General features: G+C 39.3%; 2 protein-coding genes across 3 annotated transcripts in view; both read left to right on the forward strand.

Annotated features, from left to right (window-relative positions):
- Nucleotides 1-27279, forward strand: part of SHANK2 (SH3 and multiple ankyrin repeat domains 2) — a 330841-nt gene that overhangs the window by 281012 nt on the left and 22550 nt on the right. For both annotated transcript variants that reach the window (XM_017826777.1, XM_017826778.1), the window contains 4 exons: nucleotides 5762-5897; nucleotides 8476-8556; nucleotides 8937-8945; nucleotides 11612-11632. In XM_017826777.1, coding sequence (XP_017682266.1) covers nucleotides 5762-5897; nucleotides 8476-8556; nucleotides 8937-8945; nucleotides 11612-11632 — 247 coding nt within the window. The remainder of the gene's footprint in view (nucleotides 1-5761; nucleotides 5898-8475; nucleotides 8557-8936; nucleotides 8946-11611; nucleotides 11633-27279) is intronic.
- On the forward strand, nucleotides 17653-26380 carry LOC108503109. Its single transcript, XM_017826780.1, has 3 exons — nucleotides 17653-18038; nucleotides 18130-18516; nucleotides 22897-26380. The coding sequence occupies exons 2-3, from the start codon at nucleotides 18438-18440 to the stop codon at nucleotides 23754-23756; spliced, it is 939 nt and encodes a 312-aa protein (XP_017682269.1). The 5' UTR covers nucleotides 17653-18038; nucleotides 18130-18437; the 3' UTR covers nucleotides 23757-26380.

Here is a 27279-nt window from a genome sequence, read left to right on the forward strand (position 1 = left end):
CTGTGCTCCAGCCTGTCCCATTGCCCTTGCTGTAGCAAGCACCAGGCAGCAACACCTCCCCTTGCCCTCAGAGCTGCAGCAGGAAAGGCACAACATTCCCCTCGTATGCAGACAGGGGGCATGTGGTGACAGGATGGAATACAAAGCCTCGAGACACAGTGAATCCACAGGGTGTTTTCCTTTAGACATCTTATATCCTGTTTGTATCCACCAATATCTGATTTTATGCAAAGAAATTTGCACCATGGCAGTGCTACAGATGGTTTTGATGCTTGTCCTGTAATTCATATGTGCTTTTTTCCCTGAAAGGTGGTTTGTACTTCCCTATAATAATTCTTCTTTGGAAAAAACGCCATAGAATGACAGAGTTCAGGTGGGAAGTTGCCTCTGCTGATCCTTGTCCAATTCCGTGCTCACTGGCTTCATCTTCTTTCCATCCTCCCATGTATTAAGGCTACCAGTCCAGGCAAATCTATGAGCAAGTGGATTACTATAAAAAAATTACTACTGCAAGATGTCAGCTGGAATTTCCACATCCTTGTATCCCTGGTTCTGTGAAACTTTTCTTTTTTTAATAGTGCCTTTTAGGCACAGAGTCAGAAGGTCAACAGAGTCCACGCATTCTCTGAAGCATCTTTTACACCTGATTTTACAATTGATTAAATGGGATATAGTCAAATACTAATAGCACTCAGAGATGTCTGTGTTAGAGATCAGAATGAAAGCAAACTTTCCATTTGTATTAGAAAGTTTTCAGGAATTTTCCAGAGACTGTTCAAGGCCTGTTTCAGAAATTGTTCAAATGAATAGTTGGAGCCTGGTGGACTGAAGCCATCTGCTTTTGTCTGCTTAAGCTTCTAGGGTATGATGGGAGTAATTGGCTTTGCAGAGATAAATTCATAAATTAATTGCCGTTATGGGACACATTTATATAGTATATTATTACTCTCTATTTTAATCTAAGATGCAGGTTAAACTCATGTGCTTTTTGAGACAATGAACCTTGATATCAGTTGTGATTAAATGCATTTTGTAAGCACATAAAATACCATTAGACCAAAGCATCTTTTGGCTTTGGACCTTTTTAACTTGCCTCTAAGCTCTATCAGCAGATGTTTTGATTCAGTCCTTTCCTGGAATACTCAGGGAAAAGGATGCTGCCAACAGAATTTGTTAAAATTGGCTTTCATGGAAGCCTTTCTAGGTGGACTGCTTATCTTCGTGCTGTCCATGGGCTTGTTTCATTCAACATTTAGGATGAATTTAGAGGTTTTAACATAAAGCAAATAATAGGATTTTACACACTAAATATACTTGTCAAGGACAAATCCTGGAAACTCTTCCTGGTTTGTGACAGGCTTAGGCAGTGTCCTGTGTAGGACTTGAGATGCAAAAGTTTAATTTGAGCCCACAAAATTACATGTGGGCAATTTATTTTGCTGGTACAAATTGTAATTGGGCTTGTGTGTGTTAAATATTTACCAAAAATGGTGAATTTTAGAAACTGTGTGGGCAGGGCTTTGTAAGTGTGCGTGTAATGGGTTTGGGGTTTTGTTGTGGTTTTTTTTCAAGTAGTTCAATGGATAAGAAAGAGCTTCTGAGAAGCTTTTTGTGGCAGAATGCGCATTCCCAACTGTAACCAATGGCCATGCCAAGGGGAATGATGGAGTTTTGTTTACTTAATAAGTGTTAAAAATGACTGACTATCTTTTCCACTGAGAGAATGTTTAGGTAATGGAAGGATTAGGATGATGCATTGAAGAAATTAAGATTTTTTAAAAATTATTAATAGAACAAACTCTCCAAAGGTCTCTTTCTCTTGTAGTGTTTTTTTCTTTTGCACCTTCCTACGGGAAGGCTGCTCTGGTGAAGGTGTTCCAGCTCAGGCATCTGCTCTCCTACAATGTGCAGGTTATTTTACTATTTTGCTTTATTGTATTGTATTGTATTGTATTCTTTTTCAACCCATTGCCTATCTATGCATTTCTGAAAAAAAATCCTTTTATCCAGCCTCCCCCAAAATCTACCCCAGCATCTCATTAACTCATTCTTTAAAAAAAAAAAAAAATCACATTTTTAAATAATGGCATTCGTTCTTTCTTGTCCTAAATCTGCCTGTGTAAGCAAATAAATGTATTTACACAGTAGAGTCTGTTTGTAATCAAATATTTTGTGGTGATGATGGGGTGTGGCGAAAAAATGGGGACCCACCTCATTGTAGCTTCAGTGGGGAATAAGTACTATAAAGAATAATACACTTTAATTTTCTTAAGTTGTGGAACTACACATTTATTTGGGGGGCGGAAGTGTAAATTTGATCTTCAGGAAGAAAATTTTCGGATAATCCATGTGTGTTCATGTATCATCTTTTGTAAGGAGGGCTCTCCAGGCAGGGAATATCTCACATATAAAAAAATTTGATTACCTGACTGATATTTTGCTCTTGGAATCCACATCATTATTCTGGAATAAAATTTCGTGATTTGGGGGGTTTTTGGGTTTTAGATGTTGTTGTGAATAAATTCTCAGTAAAATAACATCAGAGCGGTGGACCTAGATGTTACAGACAGAGAGGTTTGTGACTGGCACTTGTCTTTGTCACTGGTTTGCTCCATATTTTTGAATCATCTCTTGAGAGAATGTTGGAGAGAGAACTCTTCATCGTTGGTGTTCAAACCTCTTTGTGCAAGAGGAACTTTGTTGTTGATCACAGTCTCTGGTCTGGAGCTTTAAGCTTCAAAACTTAGCTCAGCTTTAGACAGCTCAGGCTTCCAGATTAGGCTATTTTTAAAAGATATTCTGTCTATGAGATCATATTATTTCATAAATTATTTCTCAAATTCTCTCAGAGTAACTTCCATCCCACTGCCCAGTTTTTAACCAAATGGTGATAAAGTATGATCTTCAAAAATACAGAATTCTGAGGCTTTTCCTGAGCATCAGGAATGGATAGAGGAGAGTTATTGAAATTCTTGGCTTGTCCCAAGGGACAGTTTTCCTTGTATTTGGCTTGTTGCATGAGCAGTTGCCATTGATGTAGCATAGAACCAGCCCCAGCATATATCTATTTCTTTTATCTGTTTCCCTTTATTTATGAAAGACTTGGGATAAAAAATTCTGTGCAGGAAAGTTTGGGGGAATAATCGAAGGAAAAGAAGAACTTAAGATTTTGCCATGAAAGATTACAGAAAATATCCTGAAAGATACAGGAAAACAGGGAAAGACACAAATTTGTGCCTACAAACCAACTTTACTATTTGACTGTTTACAGAACTCCCTTCTAAACACTTTGCCACTAAAAAAAAAATATAATTTTTTGGTGTTTTGAAGAATGTGACTACATTTCATTAATTCCAAGAACACACATGATTATGAAATTAATTGGCACAGGTGAAATAGATTTTTTTTCTTACAGTTTTTGTTTGGGATTTTGTTTTCTTTTACTGATTTTTTACTTGTTTTAAAGAGATTGTAAAAAAATTACCTCCTTCAGTTAATTTGCAAAGAGATGCAGTGATCATCTCCCCCCTGCCAAAGATTGAGATGGAAGTGGAGAGACAGACTCATCAAATTATTCACACCTGGAAAGTCTTTGCTGAATAATATCAAACTAAAACCATCAAAAAAACTTTGCTTGAACTCTGGTTACTCACCGCTTACTGACCATTTCTGCAGTCATTTGGCTTCTGTATAAAATACTGAAGAAGGGTAAAATAAATAAATAAATACTGTCTCTGAAATTTAGTTCTTTATAAGCTATTGACAGTTCCAAAGTTATTGCTTTGTAATCATGCTCCAGTTTTACCCCCTGAGGTGCTAAAGACTGAAGATGAGTTTCTGCTCTGCTGGTTTCATGATTCTTTTGTTCTCAAGTATTTCAGCAGACTCCTCAAGTTAAATAACCTTCAGCTCTCCTATCAGTATTTTTATTTTCGCCACGTAAATCTTTTTGGTACCATCTCTTGTAGCCAAGCCTTTTAAACAAAGCTGCTATAAACAGTGATTTGCAGGTTCTGTTTCTGAGGCAGCTTTCAGAAATGTGTTGTGTATATATTTGCTCCTGCTCTAAATGTTAAATATCGTTGCACAAAGCAATGGGAACAGATGGGATGCTGCATAAGCTGTTTATAATTTTACACATTTATCACTTTAAACTAGTGAAGTGTGCATGTGTTTGATTAATATTAACTTTTGGGTTACTTGGAGGGCCCTATTTTTTGACAGCATTAGGGATTTTATTGTAATATTCACTGGCTTCCAAGCTTAAAATTTAATTCCAGCAAAAATAGAGTAGATCCATTCCATAATTCTTAATTACATAATGTTTTAATTTTTTTTTTTTTTTTGCTGCAGAAAAGAATTACCTGGTTGAGGTTTTAACACTGGAAGGAAATGGATAACTCTGTTTGTCTCAGTATTTTAGACAGATTAAATTTAGATGCCATAAGTCCAGCTAAATAAATATCATATCTTGGAATTAAATACCAGATGCTAAGAAGGTGTAAAATAAAACCAAACAGCAAGAGTCCTATTTAAATCGATATTCTTTTATACCCTCCACCTCCACAGAATGATAGAACTTTTATATTTGCCTGCTCAACAGGTCTGGATGTTCAGCATGTGTTACACCTACGTCACTGTGTATGAAACCAAAAAAGCATCTCAAAAAGCATCTCAAGCTTATAGACAGCTCACACTTGACAGCTTCTGATTGCAGCATTCTATTAAAAATATGGTTTACCAATACATTATTTCATTAAAATACATTTTGTCTCAGCTAAAGTCTGAAAAAAGGCAAGATTTTCCTTCAATACATGGATGGAAAACCAATTTCAAGTTGGAGTGGGGCTGCTTGTGCTGTTTGATCTCTAAATGGCAATAATATTTAATGAGACATTTTGCTCTAAACTGTAAATTCTTTTGAGAGTGAGATGCCCAGCCTGTCAGAATAAACAGAGGAAGCTAAAAACACTGAAAATGACTGTTCATTTTGAAGGCATTGAGTGATCTCAGTGAAATATTACTGAGTCAGTTGATTTTTGGAGAGAGATCAACTTCCCAGCATGTATTTTGGCAGCATATCTGCTTCCATTCCTCAATATCTTTTGTGTTCAAATAGCTCACTTCAATCTTATATGCTGCCATCCTTCAAATTTCAGAGAACTTCCAATGACTCCTTATAGCTTGAATGAATAAATAAATTACTTTTATCCAGGCTTATTTACACTTCTATGCCTATGCTTTCTTCTGTGTCTATTAATTAATGTTATGGAAAGACTTATTCAGCAAAAAGGATGATGGAGCACTAGGAATTACTGAGAAAGTGTAGATATATCTACATTATAAAATATATATTTTGAAGTTGAATGTTGCAGTGCAGTTTGAAGTTGAATTGGCATGACTACAGGGCTTTATGTAGGTCACTCTTCTTTTTCCACTCTTCTTTTGCCCTGGTATGGTCCTGTTGCCTTTGCTTCCAGGACATGAGAAACTTGCAGAAGGAGAATGTTATTTGCTGTATATAAAATATGTAAAGGGGAGGATTTGGTTGAATTTCTTTAGTTGCATATTTCCTGAAAAGATGGCTCTGTTTTTCTGTCATCTCATCAGCTGTCCACTGTTTGTTAAATATGTATTTTCATTAAAAGACAGTAACTAGAAATTCTGTACCTTCCTGCCCTTTCCACCTTCTGTTTTTGAAACTGCTGGAACAAAAAGTTTTCTGCATTTTGATCTGAAAGACTCTTTTCTTTCTCTGCAGGTTAATAATGAGAATGTAGTGAAAGTTGGCCACAGGCAGGTGGTGAACATGATTCGGCAAGGGGGCAATCACCTCGTTCTTAAGGTTGTCACAGTAACCAGGAATCTTGATCCAGATGACACAGCTAGAAAGAAAGGTACATTCTTCTCTTTTCTTGATGGACTCTTTTGGTTTTGCTTCTCAGAAAAGAAAATATAGGCATGAAAAAACTGCTTTATAAATTCTGATTTATAGACTCTGCTTTTAAATGCCTTATTCTTGTTTAACTTAGAGTAATTTAATTCTCTTGGCTTATGCATTAATAGGTGACAAAAAGGGTGATATTTTCTCATCCTGCTTGCCATGAAAGTTAATCTTTATGGGGTTTTATACATCTTTATGTTTGAGGATCTTGTAGTAACATTTCTTGCAGTAGTGAGAGAACAAAAGCACAAAGAACAGATGATCTTTTATTAGTTAATAGCAAATGTACTTGGGATGAGAGTATCTCTTGAAATCGTTGAGAACTTTTGCATCTTTTGCAGAAAGAATAACAAAAGTAAGCAGTATGTTTAGACTGAAGTTCTGGTAGAAAAAAAAAGTACATTTTAATGAGAAAATTCCTCTACATGAAATTAAAATAGAGGAGTTGTTCCAGCCAGGGAATATCCCTTCACCTCTCATCAACAGACAACACACTAAGATGCTTTTTCTGCCATTTGGCTGATAATGAGAAGACAGATTCTCCAAGAGAGGTTTGTATGACATTGTGTGCCACAAAGACTTTGGGAAAGAATTGGCTGGGTACAAACAGGATAGGGTTTTTTCCAAGCCCAGGGTTTGTTTGGTTTGTTTTTAATTAAATTTAATGGACATTATGGGTTAACCTATATCCTAAGATTGGGCTACTCTCTTAAGAATTTCAGTGTTTCTCACATGAAAAAACCACCACTAAAACTTCACTAAAAAAAAAAAAAAAGAAAAAAGGAAACAAAAATGGATTTTACCCTATTTCCTTCACCTCAGATGCCCCTCAGTTTGCTCAGGTGACAGCTATGCTGGGAATTCATTAGGCCCCCATAATTATCATTAAGCAGGAAAGATTGCTGCTGCTAACTAGTGTTTAGTACAGCAGTAACACATTTTTAAAAATTCCAGTTCCTCCCACCAGTTCCTTGAATTATCACTGTCAGACACCTGGGTCTTCAACACAAGAGGGGGTGAGGAGCTGGAAGCCCAGGGCTCCCTCCTAGTCCATGACTAAAACTTTCTGTCTACACTGGGAATGTTCTTCACATCTACTGCTTATCAAAAAAATAATAATAAAAAAAAAAAAACAAATAAAATTAAACCCACCTTGGGAGTGGGAGGGAAAGGCCATGTTTATGTCATGTCCAAACATGGTCCTGCATTATTTTTGGCTTGTTGGAATTACTATTCACACATTTTAAACAAACCTTTAATCTCTGCCTTTTGGGATTTTTCATATTAGCCTTAAATGTAGTGACAATGCTTTAAACCTAAAGAGAGTAGATTTAGACTAAATGTCAGGGAGAAATTCTTTATTGGGAGGATGGTGAGCCTCTGGCACAAGTTTCCCAGAGAAGCTGTGGCTGCCCCGTCCCTGGAAGTGTCAAGGCAATGTTGGATGGGGCTTAGAGCAACCTGGTCTAGTGGAAGGTGTCTCTGCCTATGGCAGGGGGTGGAAGAAGATAAGTTGTAAGGTTCCTTCCAACCCAAACCATTCAGTGAAATAAAAGTGCTGTTGTCTACAACCCAAAGGGAAGTTGCTTCTGTAAAAACAAACCCAGTTCTTTGTCATCTTGTAATTCCTAGTGATAATGCATCATTTACCAACCACTTCCCCCTTTGAATCTTGTCTCTTTTTGATGGCAGTTTGTAGCCTTGCTTGTTTCCTGGCAATTGCCTTTGTACCTTTGGAATTGTGTGGAAGGACTTTGTTGCCATCAGTCAGATGTCAGATACCCAACCTCATTTAATTCTTGCCCTCAAACTGCTTTGCCACCTCTTTTCAAAATGCTATAGGCATTTTGTATTGACCAAAACACTTGAGAATCCTTAATTTTTCCTGGTGTCTCAGGGCCAGGGATGTTGACTGGAAGTCTCCATTTTCTTTTTGGATGTTAGGCTCCTTTCTGACCACTAGAAACATTTGTTCTCAGGATACTAAAGCACATGCTGGATTTTAGTTCCTGTGCTAGATGACTGTCTTGATATTTTAAGATCTTTATTCTGAGGATCATCTGTTTCCCCTAGACTCACCATAACTATTCAGATCAATTTGAATCTTCCTATATTTCTCAGATTGAACAGTTTCTTCACAAATTAAATTAATCTGGCAGAGATTGGCTGCTAAAAACCTCCAGGAGGTTTTTAGCCTTAGAAGGGGCACAACTGCTGTGAGGCCCTTCATCTAGGAAACCTTTTTCCTACTGGAAAATAGAAGTGCACAGTTATTTAGCTTTAAGTGTTTCTATGTATCCTGTGTTACATAAAAGCTTGCGGATGTGTCAAACAACCTACGCTAAAACCAGAAACAGTAGAGAAATTCAGTAAAGGAAAAGCATCTCAGGGCTTTTTCCTCCGCATGTATGTATTTATTCTTACCTTATTTCATGTAGCTTATTCTTTTTAAATTGAGGTGAAATTGTGGATGTAAATGTAGGGTTTGAAGGTGTTTCCTTACACTGTGTGTTTTTCTGTTTAATGCAAAGCCCCACCACCTCCTAAGCGAGCTCCAACCACTGCACTGACCCTGCGGTCTAAGTCAATGACCTCAGAGCTTGAAGAGCTTGGTAAGAAAGTGTTTTTTGGCAAGCATGGCTTAGTAGAAATGTAAATATGGATAGATAGATAGATAGATAGATAGATAGATGTGTATGTGTTAAATTGATTAAAGGGAGCTGCACTGTGTACAGTGTGTAGAACAGAAAAGGTTTTAAGAATGCTGCATCTCTGGAGAGTTCAAATTGTGCATGACTCGCATGAATTATTTTTGTTTAAACTTGTGCCTTTACTGCTACGCAGGAGAATGTTGATACATTTTGTGCATCATCAGAGTCTGGCACATCTACACACAAAAAATAATGCCGTGTCGTATTTTGTTAGCTTTGCTTTCTGAGTTTGCAGTTCATCTAATATTGTTTTATTTTAAATTTCTGTGGCCTCTCATTAGTGGATAAAGGTAAGCTGCCAGAAGCTGTTGTTAAAAGCTGACAGTGTTAAAGCAGCTTCAACTTCAACTTGTTTCATTAAGCTGATCTGAAAAAAGTGCATATTATGATATCACTTTGACTACTGTGCATGATATAAACTTAATTCCTCTCTATTGATAATAAAAAATATTGAGCATTCAGTCTTTTATTTGCTAATTTTAAGAAATGTGACTGTAGATTCCTTTGCTTAATCATCCACATCCTACATATGCATAATTCTTTGGGAATTTTTATTAATTTTCTAGAAATGAGGAAGGTATTTTCTTCCTGGTTTTAGCCTGTTAGGTCATTAAAAAGTAGAATTTCTGCAGCTAGACTAAGAAATATGTTATGAATAAATCATATACACACAGAGAAAAACCCAGTGCATATTTCTATATGACTATAACAGTAAAACAGTGTGTTTAGCAAGTGATAATTGGGTATAAAAACAAACCACATCCCTCATTGCAGACTAATAGATGATAATAAATCATACAATAAAACCATTTTTCCATTTATTCTGCATTGATTTAAATATTTACATTTTATAATCTTTCTTTTTCTGGTATGGATTCATATGAAGGCCAACTGGAAGGAATCAAAGCCTTGTGGCCACTTTTTTTCCCCTGAAAGTCAGTGTTTTCTGGGGCAGATGGACCCCATCCATCTTTAAGGGAGTCAAGTCACACAGGTCCAGTGGGAGGTCTTGCCAACAGAGGGGGGCTGAAGTGAGCACTGTCTTCTCTATGGTATAACAACCAAGTGAAGAACAAAATTGAACAGTCTGATTATTTAGCTCTAACATATCTCAGAAAATTGGATTTTTCTGGGTCAGGAAGTTTAGGAGCTTAGCTAAAGGTATCAACACTTTGTGAGTGCTCTGTCATTTTTCTTCTGTGTTTAAAATGTAAAATATTCTTTCTGGAGCCACTTTTTGGGTCTGGGTGCTTTTTTTTGCTATAAGGTTGTAAAACTTTGCTTTTTTGGCCCTTCATTATCCTCTTCTGCAAATTGCTTTCAAATTGAGGATACTCTTCTATTTCTCTTTTCAATCTTCCATAGGGGATACTGTTCTCAAAGTAGAGAGAGGCAGCACTCTTTCCTGGGGTAGAACAGCCTGTTAATAGTAACATCCTCCTGCAGTGAGGACCATCTAATTTAGCTTCCTCACCCCCAGTTCATGTTGTAGCACTTGACCTGCTGTTTGTTCTCCCCAACTGGCACAAAACACCACAACTCATTTAACAAGCAGCCATGGGACACACCTCAATATTTAAGCACATTTCCCATTCATATCTTTATCCAGACAGGGCAAATATTACAGTGGCAAGAGTTTGCTATTCTGAAGAATAGCCCTGCACCATGTTCCAGGAGTTTATGTCCCCTAGTAAAGCTATAGGAATGGCATAAATTTGTTTTCTTCCTAAATAAGGCTGTAAATGGCACTTGCGTGACACTCTGAACCCTTGCCAACGTAGCAAACAATATAACTACTGTTATAAATAAAATCTGTGGTCAACCTATTTTCATATTTGCCCTATAAAAGGGCTCTTATCAGAAGGAACAAGAATTGCTAAATTGCACAACTGAACAAGCTTCCCAAATGAAAATGTTCTCCCTATCATCAGTTTAAAGTTGTCTTCTGACATGAACCACAGATTGTATGTGTGTATTTATCTCTAATTTATATATCTCTATATGTAAAATGTATATATTGGACATCTGTGAGAACTATGAGAACACCCACATTTTTATATCCGTTAAACTAATGAATAAGCATTTATTTCATAACATGTATATGCAAACTAAATAGGAAAGATCTATAAATGAACCTGTGGATGTTCTCATCAATATATATGTGTAATTCTTTTTTCTGAACTGGAGAAGCTCATGGTCTCAATAATGTCTCATGACAAAGAATCCCACGGGCTAATTATGTGCTGTGTGAAAATGTATTTCCTTTTTATTGGTTTTAAATGTGATGCTTTTAATTTTATTGAATGTCCCTTGTTATGTAATAGAAAGAAAAGTACAAATTCCCCACTTGTTTTCCCTTAGAGTACATAGTTTTGTAATGTCTCCTAGCTGAGCTAAACAACATTTTTTTTTTAAATTATACATCTTGCAGTCATTACAGTTACTTCTTTTGCCTGGCTCTGAACTCTACTTACAGTTTTATTGACGTGTTTTTAGCTATCCTGTTCTTCATAACACTGAGCAGACCATCTCAGTTGTTCTCTTTCAAACTAATTGATCCCAAAGATAGCAAATAACTTGTGCTCATGATTCCTTTCCACTTCAACCTGCAAAGATTTGAAAATGCCCTATTGTCATAGTTTGAAAGCCCTGGTGTCAGTAAGTTGCCCCAATTACTGTTTTGAAAAAAGAATTCAGAAAAAAAAATTAATTGTACATGTGTCCCTAATACCTGCAGAGGAGAAATTTCTTAATACAAACCCTGATAAACATCTTGGCAAAAGCAGATTTTGTCTACTGTGTTTTGATAGATACATGTTTAGTGGAGGGGAGCAGGGAGAGACTGACATCTTAGATAGAAGAATAATGTTTATGCTTAAAATGACAGACAAGGATTTAGCATATAAAAAATTACCTTCAGAATTGATTCACAGTTCATTCCCTTTCTATTTCCAAGCTTCAGTACGGAAGAAGAAGGGTAAGGGGAAGCATTTTGTCTCTTGTTTAACCTGTTTCTCACCTTTCCATAGTGAAGGATAATAACATAATGTAAATGTTGGCATATGGTCCAGTTTATTTTATGGTGTCAAATGTACATTAATTATTATATATGTTTTTTAGTTATTTAGTTAATAAATTGCAAACACGCTAAGAACTCAAACAGAAGACCACATTTGAAAATACTCTCCACATTTCTTCCTTTTGTCTCCTTTCCTTCATCTTGCCTTTTTTCCTTCTCTGTATCCAACTCTTTTCCAAACCCTTCCATCTCATCTCCTCACAGTTACTGTGCTAACTGGCAGCCACGGAGAGGTAGTGGCCAGTAACATCCTCAGTGTAGTCCTACGTTAGTGGTTCTGCTTGTCTTTTTTAGTGGCCACACATTACTCCCATAAAACCACGCTGTCTCTGTCTCAGGAAGTAGGGATCTTGCACACAACACCTGAGCTTTTGACCTGGAGAAAATGCTGCTCTGCACAATTTTTAATTCCCAACATAACATCTCCCACGCTGTCCCGTATGCATGGAGTGCCCTCCCTGGACTGATCCATAAAATCTTCTCCTTGACATCTCTCCTGAAGACCCACTTTCCCTAGATCCCTGTTAAGCAACCATCCAAGCACTGATGGCTAGGCAGAGGGGCAGGTAGAAGTAGTGGTGCTATTTGAAGAGCTTTTATCAATGTACATACGTGTATGCAGAATTTGTTTGTGTTGAGCTGTATTTTTCCATGCTCCTATACGTCATTTTGCTTTCCTAGATTGTGAGCTCTCCTGAGCAGGGACCGTGTCATCTCCACCTTCTCATGCCGTCTGGCCTGAGGAAGAGCCTCAAACCTGTCTGAGACCCTGGGTGGTAGCTGGAAAAACAGGCTGTGTCCTGCTCTTGGACAAAGCTCAGCGTCATGGAAAGGAAAGTTAGGCTGTAGGCAGTGTCTTCTCTCAACAGGGAAGCTTTTCCTTTTTAACATTAAATAGGACAAAATTGGTTTATTTTCCACTCTTTATTTTTCTGCTCTTTCCTGACCTCCTTTCAGGTCATTAAAACAGGTTCCACCTACTGATATTTGCCATTCTCCATTCAGAGAATAAACCACATGGCTACTGAAAAATACATTTTGGCAGCATATAAAAAAACTCTTTGCATTGTTATTGTAGAGTCTTCTGTCAACTCAAAATTCAGTTTTCTGGGTCAGAGGCAAGAGAGACATTAAGATAAAAATAATGGCTTCTGTGGTTCTGTTTGACTGGTTTTGTTGGTTGTCTCTGGAGATGGGTTCTGGTTCACTGGGAGGACAGGAGAGGAGAAGGACATAGGCTGTACTTTTTATATTCAGGATACAATAGTTGTGTCTAAAAAGATAAGTAATAAAATCTTTAGGTTTGGAGCAGCATGGCATGGGCAGTACTGTCATTTTAATGCAGTTACATAGCATGAATCACTAAAATTTAGCTGTGCTTCATTTGTGCCACTGACTTGTAGTAGTTGCCTGACTCAGGGATAGCTTCCAACTTTAAAATGTGTATGTGAAGGGGACATGTTTTCAACAGTCAAACTACCTTCTGGGTTTTGTGGGATATTTGGGATGGGGAGGAGGCATTCTTCTTTCATTTGTGGTTTGTAGTTTTCCAAGAATTCTAAAGACTGTAAATTCCAAGAATGAGTAAGTCGTGGCAACATGTAAACTAACAGTTGTAGCAGCAATTTGTTGGAGGCAGCACTTAAAATGTAATTCCATTAATACTGAAGAATAACCAGAATATTCATGCAGCAAATTTAAATGAAGGTTTAAAAATACTCTGAAAATTAAACATTAAAAGGAAAACTTGGGGTCGTAATTTTCGTCATCACTGGAGAAAATAGATATGATTTTAGTTTCAAAATGGGTATCATTTGAGTTTCAAAATTAATGTTTTAAAATAAATTTAACTCTGTTCATAGAAAGTTTATGCAGCTGGTGAAAAGCTTGCCTTTAAAGGGCTTTTTTCTTCAGTTCTTGCTTTGACTTGTTTAATCAATAACTTCTTGTGGATGGAGAATTTTAAAATTATATGATCATTAAGGAACACATCCATAAACTAAGTCCTGCAAATGTTTAGATACATTGTTTAAACATTTCCTGCTCCCAAGCTTTTTCTTTTTTTCCTGACAGAAAATGGGTTTGATTTAGTGAATAATCTGGGATTTTCAGTGAAAACTGAAATGTTTAATTTTAAAATGCCTAATATAAAGTTCTCTAAGAGAAAGTATAAAATTAAGACTAGAGCAGGCTAAATTTTTGTAGCAAAATGGGAATGACAGGATAAATAATTCTTCACCATTAAGAGATATTCCACTGGCAGTGTCACATGAACCTCAGTTGTGGCTAGGGGTGGTGGTTGGTTTGTTCTTAGATTTGTTATGGTAATCAATATAAAATATTAATATATACCATACACTGATGAAATATGTGTGTTGATACTGGTCTTTGGGGTCTGATATGGGCTACAGTATCAAATATAAATATAGGATTTTCCTCCTCTGAAGAGTTTAGAGTCTATCACCACCTTACAGATACAGAATAACTGTGATATCATCAACACAGAATATTGTTAGCTGGCATCAAGTCTTTACTGGAATTTGAATAGAAAAATATCAGTTGATGGCATTCAAAAGAAATATTATTAGCTCTGTCTGCAGTAAGTGTCCACACTTCATCCCATTCCTGTTGTCCATTGTTTCAAAGGAGGCACATTCCAATGGCATCTGAAACAATGAAATTGCAGAGCAAATATATATAAATGAATGCCAAACAGTGGATTAGCTTACAGTGTTCTGTTATGTTTGAAGAAACCACTCCCAAAGTCGTCTGGTTCAAAAATCATTTCTTTATTTCACTGTGGTGGAGTTGATGATGGAGATTTGTCTGCAGGAAAACAATGGGAATACCACCAAAGGAACTTTTACAGCACTCACAGCCTCAACTCCTGTGGTAGTTTCCAGCATCTGCAGTGCTTCTCTGTAGGAAGAAGGTTTTCTGACCTCCACCAGACACTGTGTTTTAGAAGATGAGAGCAAAAGGCATCAGGCTTAATGAAGAATTCTTGAAGGTTGCCCGTGTAAGTAATTGATTTGCATTATGTATTTGAAATTGTAATAAGACAGCGATGTAGTGATGAGGAAAAGATTGTCATCGGGTTGTCATTTATCACAAGTAGAAAGCAGTGACTCTGGGTGGAATTTGTGAAGTACATGTATACCAGCCCTTTTTTTTTGCTGATGTAGTGAGATTTTACAACTTGGAGTGTAACTTATGGGGAGTCCACAGGAAGAAGGTGTAGGATTAGGGCTGTGGCTACAACATAAGTACTGGTAAAACACTTCGTAAGAGAAAAGTATTGAAAATTGGCAAGTTTCAAAAAGGGAACAGTGCTAACCCTATGTTTTCCACCAGCAAAAGTTTGGCACTTGACTGGCAATGTGCTGATTAACAACTTGTGCCACAGAATCTAAAATTAACAGGTAACTCTTGGAACTAAAAACCTCTTCAAACCAGGGTTTATGTTGCAGGAGGTGGGCAGCTTTAACTAATATTTTGGAAGCTCTGGGAATCTTGAGAGGGTTGGTTGAATCCCTGCGTGGGTGTTCTCATGTACACTAGTATTATTTTGAATTTATCAGCTTATTCTGGAGTGTGTAGCGCTCTTTCATGATACTTGTTTTTCTTTACTACAGGACAGTAATTGAAAAGGTTTTCAAAATCTTTCTGCATCAGCCAAACAAGACAATGGTATAAAAGAAGCTGGAAAAGGAATTGTAAGTGTTACAGAAAATGTGGGGTTTGTAGCATTTGGAAAGAGACGAATTAAATATGTTGACTTATGTGACTGTTGCTATGCTCAGATATTATCAATTTAATATCTGAGCACATATTCAAAATCATGAAGGCTCGAGGAGAAGTTAAAATTGCATGCGTTTCCCAACATGGCACAGTTAGGGTAGTGAAAAACTCCTTCAACACTTTTAATGTGTTCTCTCTTTTTTTCAGGAGCCAGGGAGATGAAGGACTTATCTCCCTCATCTCAAAACTCCCTTTGCTGCTATTACATTTTTTTTTGCCTTCAAATGTTCATATACCCATGTTAATTAATTTCTAATATAATTAAAAATAAATGGTTTTAGATAATTCCTCATAGTTCGTTTGGTTTTTCCCCTCGGTGTGGAAGTGTGAGAGTAAGTATAAGACCAGAGAAGGCTGCAAGTGTCTTAAGTCCTCCACTTTCTTTTTGGTTTCTTTCAGTTGGTTGTCTTTCTTTTGTGACTAGGCCAAATTTTCAAATGCTGTCTCTTAAACAGAACATCAAATTGCCGCTTAAATTCCACCTGGCTTGCAGGATAGGAGTGGGTATTGACTATATTCTCTGCTTTGTTTTTGTTCTTGAACAGAAACCACTGTTAGACAATGACCATTCCTCTTTCAAGGTAGGCTGAATTGTAAGGCTTCAGGATTGCAGGTGTATTTTAAATGCCTGTATAATTATTTCATTAATTGATTATACTGTTAAAGAGCTGGTACTTGAAAATTGTATCTCTGAAAGAATTTGAACATATCAGTTTTCTGCCTTCCTTAAAGTTACTTTTCATGGTGTGATTATAATGTGTAAATGTGACTTGTGTGTACTAATGTGAAGCAATTTTCAGCCCTAGAAACACAAATAAGACTTTCTTTCAAGAAAGTTTTGATAGTTCTTTACTTTGATACATACAAATCATTTCCACAAATCACGTAATGGTATTTACTCAATGTTAAATGATTAATTTTAGTCACTAAACAATTTTTATGTTTTACTGATTTATTTTCTATATTTTCCCTTTTTTATTTTATTTTACTGTTTTGTAGAGTTTACAGTATCCCAGAGAACAGACAAGTATTTTTACTTAATTTTCATAGAAGGAAAGTTTTTCAAGTGCCTTATATGTTTGACTGTATTGCAAAGCACTTCTGTTATTTCCTCATCAAGCTGACTGCTAAAGTAATATTCTCTGCCTGTTGTTCACAGTGTGGTAAATGTGTGATTTTTGGCATTATGATTTAAGCACAATCCTGCAAATTGTTCCTCTGAGGTGGGGCTGGAAGAAGTTCATTCCAGGTTAAAATGTGGTGGTAAATTTATGAGGAGTATTAGGAGTAACCTAGTTGTCTACATGAAAACTCAGACCATTCCATTTCTGTGTACTTTTAACTATACATTTATATGACATAACTGTAGGCTGAACTTGTTTCTTTTCTCTGAATATGATCATAAACAACAAATTTGGATTTCAACCTTAACCTTTAATATTCTTACTCTGAATCAACGCTTTAGCTAAGCTTAGTCTTTAAATGCTTAATGGTGTGTTGAAAGCCTCATTATACTTAACCTACTTCTGGTTCTTTGATGAATTTTTATACATCTAATCCTATTTTAATAGATCAAAAGAAAGCCATTCATTTTCAATGGGCACAGCTGATGTATCAGAGATCCAATTTTAACCATCTCCAAATAGGAGTCACCTGTTTTTCCTCAGGAACACTGAAGTTTTACTCATCAGGTGCAGTTGCTTCTATGACAAGCAACATCATCAAAAGATCTTCTATAGTCTGACCAAGCTTTCTTTGGAAATCATTAGGTTCTCATCTTTTGCTGCCACCCCATTAATATTGGAAAGCTGGTCTATCTGCTTCTTTGAAAGCCTAGTCCACATTCCCAGACCTTTCACCCAAATTGTCCTTTACATAGTTCTCCCACCCACAGACATTCACCCCCAAGTATTTAGAAAGTTACTTCCCAGCTACTGTTTTACAAAGTAAGCAGGGCAAGCTCTTTTGCATATATATGGGAAGTGACAAAAACCTAGAAGGAATGCAGTGTAAATAATTGCACCTGTTTGTTTTAGATGCTGCTTTTTTTTTTTTCAGACTTGGAAACTTAATTACATGTGTAATCACTGCTGGTTTTCATACCAAAATCAAACTGCTTGTAGTTAAAAATAGAAGAAATTGGGGAAAAAAGTTAATCCATAAGATAAAAGCAACACCACAGCCATATTTTTATGCAGTTTAAATGAATCTCTATCCATTTTTAATAGGCACATGCGAAGACTACCCTTTTAGTAACCCATTTTTGCAGATTGTGGACAAATTTTATCAGCTGATGAAAGATACTAAACTAAATCTGCAAACTCGTATTTAGGGAAGGCGATGGAACAAAACGTGCATGTGCAGTACCTGACATTAAGGGCCATATGCCCAAAGCTGTTGACACCAAGGAAGAATGAATGTCCTGTGTTCCCATCACTTTTCAAAAGGAAAAAAATGCATGTGCCAAATATTTGCCTGTGGTTGACTGCAGATGCTAGACCAGGTGGGTGATACTACAGCACGGAGGTGCAATTGGCATTGTATGAAGTTTTGAATAAAGCACCTGGTACAGTTTCTGTCTGTATCTATCTTAGGTATTTACAAGGCACCTATCACCTTGGTACCTAAGCACTTTGAAAAATGCACCCACCCCAGGAGGCATGATGCAGATACAGACAGAGGCCCAGGTCCAGAGCAGCAGAGGCAGGTCCCAGGAAGCTCTCCAACTGTGTTCCCGCTGTTGTTGAGCTCCTGGCCCACTTGGTGTGGCCAAGGAACATCTCCACCCACCTGTCAGCAGGAAGACGGTGCCCCACCCCTCACCTGCAGCTCCGCTGGTGGGCAATCTGAAAAGGAAAGATAATGGAAAAGGCAACGATCCAGTAGCAGAGGTGAAACAGGAATGGTGGGATTTCAAAAGGAGGGCTTCTTAAAGAGCAGCACATCTCAGGGGAGGGATCAGCTGCCAGTTCAAGTGGCAGGTAAGGCATAACACAGGCATAAGTCCCAAATGTTCTTCAGTGAACAAAAGTTAAAGAAATATTTCTGATGTCTCTAAAGTTTGTGTATATCCAAAGCCCTGCTCTGTTCTTGGCCTCTGACTCAGTCCTCTACCCCTGCAGATGAATCAAGTGTTCAGTTCTGTGTACCTCCACCCAACAATTGCTGCAATCCTAAATATGTCTAATAACCAACATAAAGGACTCTCACTGGTAATGAATGTTGTGGTACAAAGAAGACAGCATGGTATAGCAGTGCTCCAAAATAATGGACATATTCATGAACCTAAAGGCTGGAATAAACTTGGCTTCTAGTCACCATATTCAGGGCAGGATCGGGCAGACACAGCTCACCCCTGCAGGCACACATGGAGCTTCTCCTGTGGCCTCCAGGAGCAGTTGCTGATCCACCACATCAGACTGTGGTGGATACACAAGCTGTGTATCAGACCAGGGCAAACACCTGGATAGGGAGCAGCTCCAGGCTCTGCTGCAGAAACAGAGAACCTGTCTGCCAGGGCAGAAAGGAAGATAACCAGGACTGTGATGGAGGTTCACTAGTTGCTATTACAGGGACCACTTTAATACCAGATCTCCTTTTTCTTTAAACACAACAGAATCAGTGAGGTAAAACAAAACAAAACAAAAAAGTCTTCAGAAACCTGTGAGTCCCATGGGACTTTAGGAAATAGCTGCATAGTAGTCACAGTGATCAACTACTAAAGTTAAAGTTCAGTGGGGTCACTGACTTCCAGAATTTCCATTCCCTTTAGCCCATATGCATGACCCCTTCTGAGTCCATTACTTGGTCATTTAAGGATCAAAATGGGAGTCATGCCCTGGCAGAGCAACGGACATAAAGTTAGGAATGTGAACCTTGGAGACTGCCAGTTTGGTGGCTGCTATCACTAGATATAAACGTAAGTGACCTATTTTGCCTGGATATATCCCTGTGAGCAAAATGCTGCACGTAGGAATGGTGTGGAAATGACTATAAAGGTCACAGAATCTGACTTCTTCCTTTTGCTTCACACCCAAGGAAGCTGAGCTTCTTTGTACCCACTCTATTTTAAGCTTTGAAAAGATAAATATTTTTTAGAGCAAATTAACAAGCAAGTAAGATCAACAGTGGTGGTGTACAGTTTGATCCATGTTCTCATGGACAATTTTGACTTGACAATTGTAGTGCCCTGTCTCTCTTTTTTTTGGAAGTCATCCCTTTTCCAAGGAAAGGAGGTAAAGGCAGTTAGTTGAGGTCACTCTATCAGTCAGCTTCAATCCTTCTGTCAGCAGCTGTTCAAACATAGGACAATTTCTGGCTGAACCAAGTTTTCCAATGCCCCTGGCACACCTTTTCCACAGCATCAGCCTAGGCACTGGTGCAACCATCTGACCAAGATGCACCCTGAACTTCAGGCAATTTTTGGTCATCAAGGAATGGATTTCTTGGGCAGAGACAGACACACACATGAAGGTGGTGTCAGCCATTGACCTTCAGGCAGTTTTCTCAAGTTTAACTAGAGGCCATACCTGCAGTGCACCCTCAGTTCCTTGTGCCCCATGTCAATGCTTCACAAAGCTTCCAGAACCCACAGTTACTAAGAAATGTTGAACACCTTGTTACAAGCAATAACAGTTATGATTATTCCTCCTTTTCATTGCTAGCCAAGTTTACCAACCTAACCTAAAACCTGTGAATGTATTCATTATTCAGAAGTATTCGCCAAGAGTTTCCACAATTGACTTTATGCCCAGGGGTTTTCACAGACTCTTTGCTTGTGCCCTTTGTCATTTGTGTTATTGGTCACCCATGCCAGATGCTGTTCTTTCAGCTTGGAAAGGCTGAAAATACTGAACAGGAGGGTAACAACTGATAAATTTTCATAGAGAATAAAGAATTTTGCAAAAATTTATTTTATTATGCTTTTTCAGGGATTTTTTTCTTCACAAGCCTCTGGCAAGTGTGTGAACATGCACAAATAACAAAAGTTTTGTGATCCCTCTGAATCTGAACAAACTAAAGTCAGTGATACCATTTACAGAAATATTCATAAATCAGTGTGGGCTTTGGAGTTTTTTGATTTTGTTTTGCTTCAGTTTTTGACTTTTAGTTTAGTTTGGTTCTGTTGCTTGCCAGTTGTTAGGTGGGCTCTGCTTAGAACACTTGTCAGGTAAATAGAGTTTTCAAATATGGGGAATTCTCTGATGACATGTCAAAAGAAATACCAAGACATTTTGTATGACCAGTGGCTCTACCAGAATGAGTATATATGATCCCTTATCTCCCACTGATTCCATAGACTTTAACTGAAATGTGTGTTTGCTATGTGTGGTAATAATAGGTCCCCTGCTTTTTTTGTGCTTTTTTTCATGTGTATTCAAATAGGAAAATGCAGAGATATAATGCATGGTCCTACACTATAGTTGTAAAGAGAGATTTGTTAATGAAGGAATGCCTATGGCTGTATTAGACAAAGTGAGAGAGGAATTGCAAAGGAAGAAGCAGTTATTAGTTAGGTTGATATATAGTCACTTTCAAATCTCCATGGAGTGGAAGAGCCAATGATTTCATGACAGTTTGTCCCTAAAATTCATTTTCATAAGGAACTCATACCTTTTTACAAATACAGTCTCATCCTCACTTTCCATAAAACATGCAACTGGACAGTCCAGCCAGAGGGAATATGAATACTTTGAATGTGAATACTTTGAAGTAGTGAATATGCTAAATGCACAAATAATATCCATTATTTCAGCACTTAAAACTCATCTTTCTGTTAAGTCACACAGAATCTCTTTTAGACCAGTATGATATTGGAGGCACTTGGGTGCAGAAATAATGAGTACCACATTATGGTAGACAGGGAGGAGGGATCCTTGGGTCTGTGAGAAGGAGCTTTCATTTTAAACCATATAAAATAATTTAAAAAAAATCGATCAAAACCCCTACCGACTCATAAACAGAACCAAAATTATCATTTAATATGACCTCAGCAACACCTTGCAGATGTAAGCTTACAGCTTCTGTCGAGGTCTGAAGAGCAGCATACAGAGTATTTCAAAAAGTAGAAATTAATCCTCGAAAAATAACTTTTTTTGAGACTGGGATGCCAGAGAATAGGCACGACACTGAGCTGGCATCCAGACCACTGTAGTGTAAGCAGCACAGCCAGCAACGGTGAGCCACTGCTGCTCAGGACACAATCCTACTGACAACTGCACTTCTGTCACCTATCCCTTGCCTGAGCCTTGGGAATGCAGGGGTTTGGGCTACCCTACCACAACATTTTAGCCAGACTGCCCCAGATTAATTTCTGATGGTCAAATTGTCCCCCATCAAAAAAAAAAAAAAAAAAAAGCAGACCCATTTTTTTAATCTGAAGCACGGAAAGGGTGAGAGCTGTGGCCACAGTCTCATGTAATCGAGAATAGAGCTGGGCAGATGGTGCTCTACTGTGAGCCAATGATGGCTGCAGGTGCAAACAGCTGAGCCATTCCTCACCTTTGGGGAGGGCATTTTATACAGGGGAGGATTTAGAGTAAGCACATAGATAGCATCCTCCACCTTAAGGTCTGTAGCAATGCCTCTTTGCACACTGAGCTGCCACAGGGAAGCACTTGCACCCGGGTTTCCACCATGTGCCCTCAGGCAAGGGAAGAGGTAGCCAGGGGAGGGCAAAACGCAGTTCATTTCCAGGAGATGATGAGATCCCGGTGAGCAATGCCCTCAGATAGCGTTTCCGACTGTTTGGAGGAAAAGAGCAAGGAGAATCCTGCAGATGTTGGGGAGGGCATTGCTCGCGGGATAAACCCCGTGGACGGGCACCGTCGCGCTGCAGCAGTGACTTGGGAGAGAGCCCACTGGGGGTGGGGGTGACGTGAGACGGCGGACAAAAGTGAAGATAGCCAGCAGTGCCTCAGAGCAACAAAGGGCTGCCCTCAGCCAGTGGTGGAGCACATCTGGCACCCCAGGAAGCTCAATTGGACCCTTGGCCCTGAGCTCGTCCCAGGGATTTCTGACTGGCACCACTGCAGTGCATAGGTGAGCTTTTCGCTAGGTTCACTGACATTTCCTGTCACAGTCATGCTGAGGGGAATTGGTAGTTCCTGCCTTGGGATGCAGCACGGCTGTGTGTGTTCTGGGTACAGGACAGTGTGCATTGGTACTAAAAGTGGTTAATAACTTCAACTGCCACATGCCCAGGGCAGTCACTAAAATTTAGTCCACCCTTCTGCTTGCCCAAACACATACACTCTTGGCTTCCCAACTGGCTTCTTTCTATGTGTTGTCCAATGCATGTAGATACCTCCATCTGCCTGGCCTCAGATACAGTGGTTGTTGCTCCTCTATTTGATTGCCAGATGTCACTGGGGAGCAAGATGGGGAGGTTCCTGGATCCTCGGGGCAAGCCAGCCATCACAGAGGGAGCTTGCTGTCCACGCCGGCCGAAGAACAGGAATCCTCGGTGCCTGCCTCTGATGAAGACTCACCAGCCAGGACCACAGAGAGCTGGCAGTGGCCACTGTCCTCGTCTGAAACGCACAGCAACGTTGGGGAGGATTTTGAGGGATTTCAGACGCCAGCGCGGACTCCGGAGTGTACCATGGACATACAGTCTCCCGGGGATCAGTCACTCAGTAGAACTCCTCAGTTTGAAAGTGACTCTCCTGAGGAGGAGGGAAATGATGAAATGAATGAAGAGCGCTGCGGTGTTGAGCCTGTCCCTAGGGATCGGGGTTGGAGAGGGCAGCCCCAGCTAACAGAGGGAGAGAAGCTGTTGATGGAAACCAACAGTAGGATTGTGCAGCTGCTGGAAAATATCAAGAGGGAGCATGCACAGTCCATGGGCCTCATGTCCCAGTCCATGGGCCGCATGGAGCTGCAGCTGGGCATTGTGGCTACCTCCACAAGAGCCATCCATAACTACCTGTCAGAGATTTTAGCTTTCCTCAAGCAGCCGAGGACGCAGGTCCTTGAAACGCGCATTTCCCAAAGAGCCACCCCCCATGTCGAGTTGACCTGTGCCTCGACATGGACCGGGGAGGACGCAGTGGCATCCTCCACTGTGTGCTTACCTGGGGCCGAGGGGACAGGCGACTCTCGAGACCCGCCGCAGGCCACCCTGCCTTGTCGCAGTGGCCGGCTGCAGAGAGCCATAACCGAGAGGGCCTCGCTGCCCATGCCTCCACGCCAGGCAAAAGGGGGAGGGAAGAAAAAATAACCATTCCATAAGGTTTTTAGAGGTTTTTTTTTAATGTGCCTGTCCTTTTAATTCTTAGCCATAAGGCCACTGGTGGCAGAGTTTCAACCATTTCCTACATTGGCTAACATTGTATTCTGGCTGACTAGATTAGTCTAACATTTTGTAGTTTATATTTGCACTGTTAACTATGTGTGCTGCTGGTATTTGAAGAACATTTGCCTCTGTTCTTTCACTTTAACTTCATACAAGCATTTTTTTACTCTGTGCCAGGCATTCATTGCTTTTCTTACAAATACAAGTCATTTCTTGAGGCAGCTGTTTTTTGAGTTTTCTTTCTCCATTATCCCATCCCCTCTGAGCAAGCACTCGGGACTTGGTGGTAAGTATAGAGGTCTTCGCAATACTCGCCTCCAAAACTGTGTTCGATCAGTCTTTGCCTGGTGTTTCTGGCATGCCAGCCTGAGGTGTTGGGGTCAGCCTGTACCGGATCATGATCATTCTTATCCTCTGTGGGTCTGACCAGCTCAGTTTCTAAGACCCTCGGTGGAGCTAATCCACATGTCTTGGCTATGTCGTACAATAAGTAATGTTGCCAGGATCATACCTCATATTTCTCCTTTGGGGGCTGTATAGTGATGTGCCACCAGATCTATCTAGGCACCTGGCTCTCGTTTTCAAAGTTCCTTTCATGATGGATCTGGTGGTTTGATGGGCAGCATTATAATTTTTCCTCTGAGAGAGTCTGGGGATTGGAAACAGGAGTCACTAAGCAATGTGTTCTATGGGGATAAGAGCCATCTCCTGCAACAAATCTATTAGGAGGAGACTGTCCCCTGTAATTAGCAGAGATATTAATTATTTAAGAAAAAGAGAAAAAAAAAGAAAAAAAGCAACTTGCCTGGCAGCCAGACCTCTTGAGAATGTAAAAGTCATGACATGCTATTGGGTACTGTGCTCCTCTGTCTGTGATTAAGAGCTTCTCATCAGAGACGACCTACATCTTTATAAAACACAACTACTTCCTGTGCCTTTAGGCCATCTAATTTTCTGAGGGCTGGCACCCTGAACAGAGCACGGGGCCCATTGGTAACCCACAGGGTAGATGGAAATGCACTTTGCAATAAATTATTTTATATCTGTTGGTGCTGCCTCTCTCGGGGGAATTTAAATTAGTGGCACTCAAACTGCTATATGCATGCAGAGGCATCAGACTTGGCTTTTCCATGTGGTATCCCTGACAGTTCTCTGAAAGGATGCTGTTGCCAGGAGCCCCCTGAGCGGTGGTGACCTGTTCTCACAGGTGTAGCATGGCTCCTATGTTTGACTCTCAACACACCGTTGTAACTTCTCGGGAATGTTCAGAAGAGTTTATATGGCAAAGCAGTGATGAATGGAAAATACTAGAGAACAACCATAGGCTTAAAAATCCTCTTCTATGATTACAACTGAGCTGTGCTCTCTGTCCAGTGAGACATAGACTCTTCCTCCCTGTCTTTCTGTGAGGTTATTCAAGATAAAGCAGATCATATTTTGTTATTCTGCCAGTCAGCCACAAATTGCTCCCGTATAAGTGTGTGTGCGCGCGTGTGTGCTTGTGGCTGTACTTTGCTAAATGACCGATTTAAGGATGAAATTGCATCTGGCATGGCCAACCTCCAGTGTAGGCTTTTTCCACTACCAAATATTTCTTCCCTTTCACCTCCATCCAGATGAGTTCCTTGTAAAAATGCCATTGGAGGTGGTCTTCTTTGGCCACACTTCACACCAGGTGCCAATTTTTGCATCTATTTTGTAGCTTTTTTTTTTTTTAATATCTCTTTTGTCAGAACTATTTGTAAAGTTATCCTCAGAGACTTTCCAGCACAAGCTTGTAAGCTTTTCCCTCTCACTGGTGCAAGAAATGCATGCTGCAGAGTATTTGAGGTCACAAGAAGGTTGGGAGAGAAGCTAATTAGTAAGCCTAACAAATTATTCCAGTACGTGTGGCCTTCTAAACAAGCTGGTTCTGGTGCATAAGTGGTTTGCACACTGGTGCTGTGGATGTGAACAGCCCAGTTCAAAGCACAGGGTTTGTCCCAAAATGTTTACATCTTCTTTCTTTTGGATGAGTTTGAGTGAAGCTAAGTACAATTCAGCCAGACAATTTGGCCTAATTAGCACGTTTGATAATGCAGTGAGAATGTTTTTTATTTTGCACAGTGCTTTCACTTCAGAAGGGTGGTGCAGTTGTGGCCAGATGTTAAGAATTTGACTTGCTCTTCAGGACCCGCCATGTAGCTGCTACCATTTAGAACCAGTCTCATTCTCACGTGCTGGCTACTTTCATGGCTTCAAATTTTTTTGTTGTAGTCTCAAAACAACAACCTCCACTCCACCTTTGCTTCCTGACTAAAGGCAGCAGAGCAAAAAGATGTAGCAGTGCTGCAGTTGAAAGTGCCATGCAAGGAAGCACTAAAGAGTTCCTTGCAAAGCAGCTTAAGCTTTAACCTACTCTCCTCTTCCATTTCCAAGTGCTTTAGCTAGACATGGCAAGGCACAAAGCACCACTCCAACAGGAGCAGCCATAGGTGTGAGAAGGACTGGGAACCTGTCTACAGACAAGAAACCTGCAATAAACTTACACAAAGCCAAAGTTTTTTTCCACCTGGAAGTAGTAGATGGTATTAAGGATTGGTACCAACTGATATTTTGCTCAGATCCAACATTAGGATCTGACTTGTAGTATTGTCTAGCAAAATCAGTGCAGTTGGAGGGTATGTATGTTCCATCCCCAACAAATATTTTCATGCTTTTCAAGTGTCTGTCATGGCCTCATCACTCTTTCCCTGTAGCTTTTTGTTGTCTGAATGGGTATATGGTTACATGTGTCTGTTAAAAATAAAGGGGATCAGTTCTTACATGGTATATTTATATTTCTTATGTACAGATTTTGAGTACGTAGTGCTTCAGTTTCCAAAACTTACTTCTTTCTGTGTCCAAAAGACCAGTTGTTTGGCTTCTGGAATGATAACAAGGGTGGGAGAGCCTTAACAGGAAATCTCTGCCCAGTTGAAGCTCTTGGTGATAGATCCCCTGAGTATAATTCTGCAGCCTGGCCATATTTTTGATGTATAGGTCAAATATTCATGGTTACACCGTTGCTTTCTGATGCCTTTTGCTGAGCAGAAGTGCAGATATTTTTCTTTCAGAAGTTCACAGTTTGTATAACAAAGTCATTATGAAATGTGACATTAAGTTTGTTTTATTTTTGAATACGTGTGATGATTTTAAGAATTTTTTCCTTTTCTCCTTCCACTGGATGATTTAAATCTCACAAAAAAAATAAAGCAGACCAATGAAAAGAATTGAATGCTAACTTCAATTGAAAAGAAATAGCAACACTACTCTTGTGAGACAGTTTTCAGCAGTATTCAGCTTGCTGGTCCTGCTCAGCCTTTCCTTTCCTGCCTGCTCCCTGACCCTCTGTGACACTGAAATATCCACTTCTAGGACAACCTTCTTCCTAACCCGAAGGCTAAAAGTTTTTCCCTCTCTTTTTCTC

This window comes from Lepidothrix coronata, unplaced genomic scaffold (assembly GCF_001604755.1).
Source record: "Lepidothrix coronata isolate B3197 unplaced genomic scaffold, Lepidothrix_coronata-1.0 Scaffold130, whole genome shotgun sequence".
NCBI lineage: Eukaryota > Metazoa > Chordata > Aves > Passeriformes > Pipridae > Lepidothrix > Lepidothrix coronata.